Source organism: Arachis ipaensis, chromosome B09 (genome assembly GCF_000816755.2).
Source record: "Arachis ipaensis cultivar K30076 chromosome B09, Araip1.1, whole genome shotgun sequence".
Lineage (NCBI taxonomy): Eukaryota > Viridiplantae > Streptophyta > Magnoliopsida > Fabales > Fabaceae > Arachis > Arachis ipaensis.
In genome coordinates, this window is record NC_029793.2 from 147,030,196 (window position 1) to 147,041,228 (window position 11,033).

General features: G+C 32.2%; 1 protein-coding gene across 1 annotated transcript; it reads left to right on the plus strand.

The window, feature by feature from the left end:
- Nucleotides 734-1,983, plus strand: LOC107616085. The gene is made up of 2 exons (XM_016318085.2): nucleotides 734-1,197; nucleotides 1,764-1,983. Exons 1-2 carry the CDS (start codon nucleotides 824-826, stop codon nucleotides 1,921-1,923), a joined length of 534 nt encoding a protein of 177 aa, XP_016173571.1. The 5' UTR covers nucleotides 734-823; the 3' UTR covers nucleotides 1,924-1,983.

Sequence of the window (11,033 nt, forward strand, 5' to 3'; positions counted from 1 at the left end):
TTGAAAATAAAAACATGAAACATTTTCTCGTACCAAACACTACCTAAATTTTATAATGCGATTTTGTTGTTCGAAACTTCGAATTGTCTATTGTTTTTCGGGACTCTTTTTCTTTTGTAATAGATTTCTATTATATGGGTGTATCGTATTGATATGGAGTTAAATTTTTTTTAAACAATAATATATAAATTGAAGGGTAGGTATTGTGAGGGAGAGAAAACTTAGCCTCTGATTTGTGCTCAAACTTGATTGATGAAGAAAACATACTCTAGGTATTTTGTGTGCATATTTTTTTTGTCAAGTGTGTAGCAAATTGCAGGATAATTTTTATAGTTAAAAATAAAAAAAAATTAAAAATCCAAATCGATGGGTTAAAATTGAAAATTAAAAAAAAAACAGAGTTTTTAATTTGTGTCATATTAAATCAGACCTTTCGATTTATTAACAGCCATCTTCTACACCCTTAAATAATACACAAAACCCAAATAATGATGGATAATACATCAATTTTTTCAATATCAAAATTAAAAAGTATTTTTTCGGAGCGTATTTATTGTAGTTTTTTATTTTTTATTTGATTAATTTGAGTACAAAATATGTTTGATTTGTGTTTTATTTTTATTTTTAATGTTTTTAATTTTTAAAGTTTTACAAAAATAAATATAAAACCAAAAGTAATATTTTATTGTTTTTAACATTTTTTGTTAATAAAATCCTAAAAAAAAAATCTGAAAATGAAACAAAAGAAGCTGAAAGCAAGAACTGAGAGAAGTAAAAAGGGTTCCATTACCGTTGGCATTTCATTTCTCTCCGCAAAAACGGCATGACGCATTCTTTAACATCGTCGTTTCATTCCTTCTTCTTCTTCCCTCCTTCTTCATCATCCGTACAACTCAACACACCAAAGCTTCAACTTCTGTTACCAATGTCATCAAATTCTCAACCGCTTCCCCTCAAATTATCTCTCACACAAATAGAACAAGAACCACCACCAACAACAACAATCGCCACAAGATTCGAGCTTCGTCCTCAACCGATGATCCTTCACCATCTTCATCAAGTGCGACGAATTTCATTTTTTTTCAGTTCCGCTGCTCTAACTGTTACTTTGGCGGTGGCTAATCGTGTGCTGTATAAGCTTGCTCTTGTTCCCATGAAAGATTACCCCTTTTTCCTTGCTCAGTTCACCACATTTGGGTAAACGCTATCATTTCTCGCTTTCAATTTAGTGTCGCTCCTCTGTTGCTTTTTTTGCATTTTCATTTGCTACTTTTCACTGCCAAAATTCTGTTTTCGTTATTAATTTTACTTTTGGGGTTTATGTTGTGTCTCTTTAGAGTTATATATATAATGTTGCTTGATCATTCAAAAGCCAAGTAATAAAATATAAGGGCAAAAAAAGGTTATAAGGATTTGAGAACTGGAGTGGGACCGTGCTAAAAATTTGATGATAAAGTGGGTGTCCAGTGTCCACACATATTATAATGGTTTGGTCATTTTGGGTTAAACAATGTTTGTGTCTAATAGATGATTGGTATAGAAATAATATTTTTCCCTCATCCAATCATTATTCACATGAAACAGAAGTGTTATTAGTTGAGAGTGGAGTAACAGTGTTTTCTTATAATGTATAAAAAAGGACATAGCATTACATTTATGTCAAAAATTCATGCATATAAAACAAGTCTCAATTGATTGGTAGTATATCAGAATTAATTTCTTCAGAATAACTCTGGTTTGTTGTATCTGTGTCATGTATGCAGGTATGTGGTTGTGTATTTTAGCATATTGTATATCAGAGATAGGGCAGGTATTGTAAGTGATGAGATGCTAGCCATTCCAAAACTTCGCTTTCTGGCCATTGGGTTTCTTGAAGCTTTGGGTGTGGCCACTGGAATGTTTGCTGCAGGTACTTATCTTTGATGGTTGGTAGGATCAATTCACTACACTACACTACCCTCCTCCTTTCTTTTTATTATTTTTATTGCTACCACCTTTTTAATTTTGATTTATGCCCATTCACCTATTATAAAGTTCCTTATATATCGTCACTACANTAGGGGATTTTAGGGTTTAGGGTTTAGGATTTTGGGTTTTGGGGTTTTCTAGTGTTTTGGAGGATTTTTCTAGGATTTTCTAGCGTTTTCTTAGGTTTTTCTAGGTTTTTCTATGGTTTTCTAAGGATTTACTATGGATTTTTAGGGATTTCAAGGGATTTCTATAGTTTTTTTAAGATTTTCTATGGTTTTCTAGGGTTTTCTATGGTTTTCTTTAGATTTTCTAGGAATTTTTAGGGATTTCTAGGGATTTCTACGATTTTCTAAAGATTTTTAAATATTTTCTAGGGTTTTCGATGGTTTTTTATGGTTTTCTAGGGTTTTTGAGGGTTTTTCTAGGATTTTCTTGGTTTTTCTAGGGTTTTTGAGTGTTTTCTAAGATTTTCTGAATTTTTCTAGGGTTTTTTAGGGTTTTCTAAGATTTTCAAGGGTTTTTCTGGGGTTTCTTAGGATTTTACAGGATTTTCTAGGGATTTCTAGGATTTTCTATTATTTTCTTAGGATTTTCTACTGTTTTCTAGGATTTTCGAGGATTTTTTGGGGTTTTCTAGTGTTTTGGAGGATTTTTCTAGGATTTTCTAGCGTTTTCTTAGGTTTTTCTAGGTTTTTCTAGGGTTTTCTATGGTTTTCTTAAGATTTTCTATGGATTTTTTGGGATTTCTAGGATTTTCTATAGTTTTCTTAAGATTTCCTATGGTTTTCTAGGGTTTTTTATAGTTTTCTTAGGATTTTCTAGGAATTTTTAGGGATTTCTAGGGTTTTTTATGATTTTTTAAAGATTTCCTATAGTTTTCTAGGATTCTCAATGGTTTTCTTAGGATTTTCTATGAATTTTTAGGGATTTCTAGGATTTTCTATTGTTTTTCTAAGATTTCCTATGGTTTTCTAGGGTTTTCTATGGTTTTCTTAGGATTTTCTAGGGATTTTTAGGGATTTTTGGAATTTTCTATGGTTTTCTAAATATTTTCTTTGGTTTTCTAGGGTTTTCGAGGGTTTTTCTAGGATATTCTAGGTTTTTCTAGGATTTTTAGGGTTTTCTAAGATTTTCAAGGGTTTTTCTAGGGTTTTCTAGGATTTTATCAGGTTTTCTGGGGTTTTCTAGGGATTTCTAGGGTTTTCTAGGGTTTTCTTAGAATTTTCTATGGCTTTCTAGGATTTTCGAGGATTTTTTACGGTTTTCTAGGGTTCTCGAGGATTTTTCTAGGATTTTCTAGAGATTTCTTAGGTTTTTCTAGGATTTTCTAGGGTTTTCTATGGTTTTCTTAGGATTTTCTTTGGATTTTTAGGGATTTTTAGGGTTTTTTATGTTTTTCTTAAGATTTCCTATGATTTTCTAGGGTTTTTTATGGTTTTCTTAGGATTTTCTAGAGATTTTTCGGGATTTCTAGGGTTTTTTATGGTTTTTTTAAGATTTTCTATGGTTTTCTAGGGTTTTCTATGGTTTTCTTATGATTTACTATGGATTTTTAGGAATTTCTAGGGTTTTCTATAATTTTTTTAAGATTTCCTATGATTTTCTAGGATTTTCTATGGTTTTCTTAGGATTCTCTAGGGATTTTTTGGGATTCTAGGGTTTTCTATGGTTTTCTAAATATTTTCTAGGGTTTTCGAGAGTTTTTTATGGTTTTCTAGGGTTTTCGAGGGTTTTTCTAGGATTTTCTAGGATTTTTTTAGAGTTTTCTAGGATTTTCTAAGTTTTTCTAGGGTTTTTTAGGATTTTCTAAGATTTTCAAGGGTTTTTCTAAGGTTTCCAAGAATTTTAAAGGGTTTTCTAGGGTTTTTCTAGGGTTTTATAGAGTTTTCTATGGATTTTTAGGGATTTCTAGGGTTTTTTACGATTTTCTTAAGATTTTCTATGATTTTCTAGGGTTTTCTTAGGATTTTCTAGGGATTTCTAGAGTTTTCTATCTTTTTTTAAGATTACCTATGATTTTCTAGGGTTTTGTATGGTTCTCTTAGGATTTACTATGGATATTTAGTGATTTCTAGGGATTTCTATAGTTTTCTTAAGATTTTCTATGGTTTTCTAGGGTTTGCTAGATTTTTCTAGGATTTTTTAGGGTTTTCTAAGATTTTCAAGGGTTTTTCTGGGGTTTCTTAGGATTTTATAGGATTTTGTAGGGTTTTCTAGGGATTTCTAGGATTTTCTATGGTTTTCTTAGGATTTTCTATGATTTTCTAGGATTTTCGAGGATTTTTTGGGGTTTTCTAGGGTTTTCGAGAATTTTTCTAGGATTTTCTAGCGTTTTCTTAGGTTTTTCTAGGGTTTTCTATGGTTTTCTTAGGATTTTCTATGGATTTTTTGGGATTTCTAGGGTTTTCTATAGTTTTCTTAAGATTTCCTATGGTTTTCTAGGGTTTTCTTAGGATTTTCTAGGGATTTTTAGGGATTTCTAGGGTTTTCTATAATTTTTTTAAGATTTCCTATGGTTTTCTAGGATTTCCTATAGTTTTCTTAGGATTTTCTATGGATTTTTAGTTATTTCTAGGGTTTTCTATAGTTTTCTTAAGATTTTCTATGATTTTCTAGGGTTTTTTATAGTTTTCTTAGGATTTTCTAGGGATTTTTAGGGATTTCTAGGGTTTTCTATGGTTTTCTTAGGATTTTCTAGGGATTTCTGGGGTTTTCTATGGTTTTCTAAAGATTTTCTTTGATTTTCTAGGGTGTTCGATTCTTTGGATTTGTAGGGATTTCTAGGGTTTTCTATGGTTTTCTTAGGATTTTCTAGGGATTTCTGGGGTTTTCTATGGTTTTCTAAAGATTTTCTTTGATTTTCTAGGGTGTTCGATTCTTTGGATTTGTAGGGATTTCTAGGGTTTTCTATGGTTTTCTTAGGATTTTCTAGGGATTTCTGGGGTTTTCTATGGTTTTCTAAAGATTTTCTTTGATTTTCTAGGGTGTTCGATTCTTTGGATTTGTAGGGATTTCTAGGGTTTTCTATGGTTTTCTTAGGATTTTCTAGGGATTTCTGGGGTTTTCTATGGTTTTCTAAAGATTTTCTTTGATTTTCTAGGGTGTTCGATTCTTTGGATTTGTAGGGATTTCTAGGGTTTTCTATGGTTTTCTTAGGATTTTCTAGGGATTTCTGGGGTTTTCTATGGTTTTCTAAAGATTTTCTTTGATTTTCTAGGGTGTTCGATTCTTTGGATTTGTAGGGATTTCTAGGGTTTTCTATGGTTTTCTTAGGATTTTCTAGGGATTTCTGGGGTTTTCTATGGTTTTCTAAAGATTTTCTTTGATTTTCTAGGGTGTTCGATTCTTTGGATTTGTAGGGATTTCTAGGGTTTTCTATGGTTTTCTTAGGATTTTCTAGGGATTTCTGGGGTTTTCTATGGTTTTCTAAAGATTTTCTTTGATTTTCTAGGGTGTTCGATTCTTTGGATTTGTAGGGATTTCTAGGGTTTTCTATGGTTTTCTTAGGATTTTCTAGGGATTTCTGGGGTTTTCTATGGTTTTCTAAAGATTTTCTTTGATTTTCTAGGGTGTTCGATTCTTTGGATTTGTAGGGATTTCTAGGGTTTTCTATGGTTTTCTTAGGATTTTCTAGGGATTTCTGGGGTTTTCTATGGTTTTCTAAAGATTTTCTTTGATTTTCTAGGGTGTTCGATTCTTTGGATTTGTAGGGATTTCTAGGGTTTTCTATGGTTTTCTTAGGATTTTCTAGGGATTTCTGGGGTTTTCTATGGTTTTCTAAAGATTTTCTTTGATTTTCTAGGGTGTTCGATTCTTTGGATTTGTAGGGATTTCTAGGGTTTTCTATGGTTTTCTTAGGATTTTCTAGGGATTTCTGGGGTTTTCTATGGTTTTCTAAAGATTTTCTTTGATTTTCTAGGGTGTTCGATTCTTTGGATTTGTAGGGATTTCTAGGGTTTTCTATGGTTTTCTTAGGATTTTCTAGGGATTTCTGGGGTTTTCTATGGTTTTCTAAAGATTTTCTTTGATTTTCTAGGGTGTTCGATTCTTTGGATTTGTAGGGATTTCTAGGGTTTTCTATGGTTTTCTTAGGATTTTCTAGGGATTTCTGGGGTTTTCTATGGTTTTCTAAAGATTTTCTTTGATTTTCTAGGGTGTTCGATTCTTTGGATTTGTAGGGATTTCTAGGGTTTTCTATGGTTTTCTTAGGATTTTCTAGGGATTTCTGGGGTTTTCTATGGTTTTCTAAAGATTTTCTTTGATTTTCTAGGGTGTTCGATTCTTTGGATTTGTAGGGATTTCTAGGGTTTTCTATGGTTTTCTTAGGATTTTCTAGGGATTTCTGGGGTTTTCTATGGTTTTCTAAAGATTTTCTTTGATTTTCTAGGGTGTTCGATTCTTTGGATTTGTAGGGATTTCTAGGGTTTTCTATGGTTTTCTTAGGATTTTCTAGGGATTTCTGGGGTTTTCTATGGTTTTCTAAAGATTTTCTTTGATTTTCTAGGGTGTTCGATTCTTTGGATTTGTAGGGATTTCTAGGGTTTTCTATGGTTTTCTTAGGATTTTCTAGGGATTTCTGGGGTTTTCTATGGTTTTCTAAAGATTTTCTTTGATTTTCTAGGGTGTTCGATTCTTTGGATTTGTAGGGATTTCTAGGGTTTTCTATGGTTTTCTTAGGATTTTCTAGGGATTTCTGGGGTTTTCTATGGTTTTCTAAAGATTTTCTTTGATTTTCTAGGGTGTTCGATTCTTTGGATTTGTAGGGATTTCTAGGGTTTTCTATGGTTTTCTTAGGATTTTCTAGGGATTTCTGGGGTTTTCTATGGTTTTCTAAAGATTTTCTTTGATTTTCTAGGGTGTTCGATTCTTTGGATTTGTAGGGATTTCTAGGGTTTTCTATGGTTTTCTTAGGATTTTCTAGGGATTTCTGGGGTTTTCTATGGTTTTCTAAAGATTTTCTTTGATTTTCTAGGGTGTTCGATTCTTTGGATTTGTAGGGATTTCTAGGGTTTTCTATGGTTTTCTTAGGATTTTCTAGGGATTTCTGGGGTTTTCTATGGTTTTCTAAAGATTTTCTTTGATTTTCTAGGGTGTTCGATTCTTTGGATTTGTAGGGATTTCTAGGGTTTTCTATGGTTTTCTTAGGATTTTCTAGGGATTTCTGGGGTTTTCTATGGTTTTCTAAAGATTTTCTTTGATTTTCTAGGGTGTTCGATTCTTTGGATTTGTAGGGATTTCTAGGGTTTTCTATGGTTTTCTTAGGATTTTCTAGGGATTTCTGGGGTTTTCTATGGTTTTCTAAAGATTTTCTTTGATTTTCTAGGGTGTTCGATTCTTTGGATTTGTAGGGATTTCTAGGGTTTTCTATGGTTTTCTTAGGATTTTCTAGGGATTTCTGGGGTTTTCTATGGTTTTCTAAAGATTTTCTTTGATTTTCTAGGGTGTTCGATTCTTTGGATTTGTAGGGATTTCTAGGGTTTTCTATGGTTTTCTTAGGATTTTCTAGGGATTTCTGGGGTTTTCTATGGTTTTCTAAAGATTTTCTTTGATTTTCTAGGGTGTTCGATTCTTTGGATTTGTAGGGATTTCTAGGGTTTTCTATGGTTTTCTTAGGATTTTCTAGGGATTTCTGGGGTTTTCTATGGTTTTCTAAAGATTTTCTCTTAAGATTTTCTAGGGATTTTTAGGGATTTCTAGGGTTTTCTAAAGAAATTCTTTGGTTTTCTAGGGTTTTCCTTGGATTTTCTAGGTTTTTCTTGGGTTTTCTAGGATTTTCTAAGATTTTCAAGGGTTTTTCTAGGGTTTCCTAGGATTTTATAGGGTTTTCTAGGGATTTCTAAGGTTTTCTATAGTTTTCTTAGAATTTTTCTATGGTTTTCTAGGATTGTCGAGGATTTTTTATGGTTTTCTAGGGTTTTCGAGGATTTTTCTAGGATTTTCTAGGGTTTTTCAAGGGTTTCTTAGGGTTTTCTAAGATTTTCAAGGGTTTTTCTAGGGTTTCCTAGGATTTTATAGGGTTTTCTAGGGATTTCTAAGGTTTTCTATAGTTTTCTTAGAATTTTTCTATGGTTTTCTAAGATTTTCGAGGATTTTTTACGGTTTTCTAGGGTATAGTTTTCTTAGGATTTTCTAGGGATTTCTGGGGTTTTCTATGGTTTTCTAAAGATTTTCTTTGGTTTTCTAGGGTTTTTGAGGGTTTTTCTTGGATTTTCTAGGGTTTTCTATGGTTTTCTAAAGATTTTCTTTGGTTTTCTAGGGTTTTCGAGGGTTTTTCTAGGATTTTCTAGGGTTTTTCTAGGTTTTTCTAGGGTTTTTTAGCGTTTTCAAGGGTTTTCTAGGGTTTTCTACGCTTTTCTAGGATTTTCTAGGGTTTTTCTAGGGTTTTTTAGGGTTTTTCTAGGATTTTCTAAGTTTTTCAAGGGTTTCTTAGGGTTTTCTAAGATTTTCAAGGGTTTTTCTAGGGTTTCCTAGAATTTTATAGGGTTTTCTAGGGTTTTCTAGGGATTTCTAGGGTTTTCTATGGTTTTCTTAGAATTTTTCTATGGTTTTCTAAGATTTTCGAGGATTTTTTACGGTTTTCTAGGGTTTCGAGAATTTTTCTAGGATTTTCTAGGGTTTTCTTAGGTTTTTTTAAGATTTTCTTTGATTTTCTAGCTTTTTCTAAGGTTTTTTTAGGATTTTCTATGGATTTTTAGGGATTTCTACTGTTTTCTATAGTTTTCTTAAGATTTTTTATTGTTTTCTTGGGTTTTCTATGGTTTTCTTAGGATTTTCTAGGGATTTTTAGGGATTTCTGGGGTTTTCTATGGTTTTCTAAAGATTTTCTTTGATTTTCTAGGATTTTCGAGGGTTTTTCTAGCATTTTCTAGGTTTTTCTAGGGTTTTTTAGGGTTTTCTAAGATTTTCAAGATTTTTTCTAGGGTTTCCTAGAATTTTATATGGTTTTCTAGGGATTTCTAGAATTTTCTATGGTTTTCTTAGAATTTTTCTATGGTTTTCTAGGATTTTCGATGATTTTTTACGGTTTTCTAGGGCTTTTGAGGATTTTTCTAGTATTTTCTAGGGTTTTCTTAGGTTTTTCTAGAATTTTCTAGGATTTTCTAAGATTTTCTAGGATTTTTTAGGGTTTTGAAGGGTTTTCTAGGGATTTTTAGGAACTTCTAGGGTTTTCTATGATTTTCTTAGGGTTTTTTAGGGTTTTCGAGGGTATTCATACGGTTTTCTTGGGGTTTTTAGTGTTTTCTAGGGTTTTCGAGGGTTTTCTAGGAATTTCGAGAGTTTTTAGGGTTTTCTATGGTTTTTTTAGATATTTTCGAGGGTTTTCTAGGAATTTCTAGGAATTTCTAGGGTTTTCTTAGGGTTTTCTATGGTTTTCGAAGGTTTTCTTAGGGTTTTACTAGGGTTTTTTAGTGTTTTATAGGATTTTCGAGGGTTTTTTGGGGTTTTCTAGGGTTTTTTTAGGTTTTTCTCTTGTTTTCTAGGGATTTCTAGGAATTTCTAGGGTTTTCTATAGTTTTCTTAGCGTTTTTTAGGGTTTTCGAGGGTTCTCTTAGGTTTTTCTATGGATTTTTAGTATTTTCTAGGGTTTTCGAGGGTTTTCTAGTGTTTTCGAAGGTTTTTTGGAGTTTTCTAGGTTTTTTAAGGTTTTTCTTTGGTTTTCAAGGGATTTCTAGGAATTTCTATGGTTTTCTATAGTTTTCGAGGGGTTTTCTCGGGTTTTCTAGGGTTTTCGAGGGTATTTTGGGGTTTTCTTGGGTTTTTTGGGTTTTTCTCTGGTTTTCTAGGGATTTCTAGGGTTTTCTAGGATTTTCGAGGGTTTTTCTAAGGTTTTCGAGGGTTTTTTTGGATTTTTTAGGATTTTTCTCCGGTTTTTTATTGATTTCTCGAAATTTCTATGATTTTCTATAGTTTTCTTAGGATTTTCTAGGGTTTTCTTAGGTTTTCTAGGATTTTTTAGTGTTTTCTAAGGTTTTCGAGAGTTTTTTGGAGTTTTCTGGGATTTTTTAGGGTTTTTCTCTAGTTTTCTAGGAATTTCTAGGATTTTCTTTGGTTTTCATAGGGTTTTCTAGGGTTTTCGAGGGTTTTCTTAGGGTTTTCTAGGTTTTTTAGTATTTCGAGGGTTTTTTGTGATTTCCTAGGATTTTTTAGGGTTTTTCTCTGGTTTTCTAGGATTTTCGAGGGGGTTTTTTGGTATTTTCTAGGGTTTTTTAGGGTTTTTCTCGAGTTTTCTACGGATTTCTAGGATTTTTTAGGATTTTCTATGGTTTTCTTAGTGTTTTCTAGGGTTTTCGAGGGTTTTCTTAAGGATTTCTAGGGTTTTTTAGTGTTTTCTAGGATTTTCTTAGGGTTTTCTAGGTTTTTCTAGAATTTTCTAGGATTTTCTAAGATTTTCTATAGTTTTCTATGATTTTCTTAGGGTTTTCTGGGGTTTTTGAGGGTATTCTTACGGTTTTCTTGGGTTTTTTAGTATTTTCTAAGGTTTTCGAGGGTTCTTCTCGGGTTTTCTAGGATTTTCGAGGGTTTTTTGGGGTTTTCCAGGGTTTTTATAGAGATTTTCGTGGGTTTTCTAGGGATTTCTAGGAATTTCTAGGGTTTTCTATGATTTTTTTATGGTTCTCTAGAGTTTTCGAAGGTTTTCTTAGGGTTTTACTAGGGTTTTTAGGGTTTTCTAGGGTTTTTAAGGGTTTTCTAAGGTTTCTTGGGGTTTTCGAGGGTTTTTTAGAGTTTTCTAGGATTTTTTAAGGTTTTTCTCGGGTTTTCTACAGATTTCTAGAAATTTTTAGGATTTTCTAGGGTTTTCGAATGTTTTCTTAGGGTTTTCTTGGATTTTTTTATTGATTTATACGGTTTTCAAGAGTTTTTCTCGGGTTTTCTAGGATTTTCAAGGATTTTTTGGGATTTTCTAGACCTTTTCTCTGGATTTCTAGGATTTCTAGAAAATTTCTAGGGTTTTCTATTGTTTTTTTAAGGTTTTCTAGGGTTTTCTTAGGGTTTTCTATAGTGTTTTAGTGTTTTCAAGGGTTTTCGAGGGTTTTTGTCGGGTTTTCTAGAATTTTCGGGGG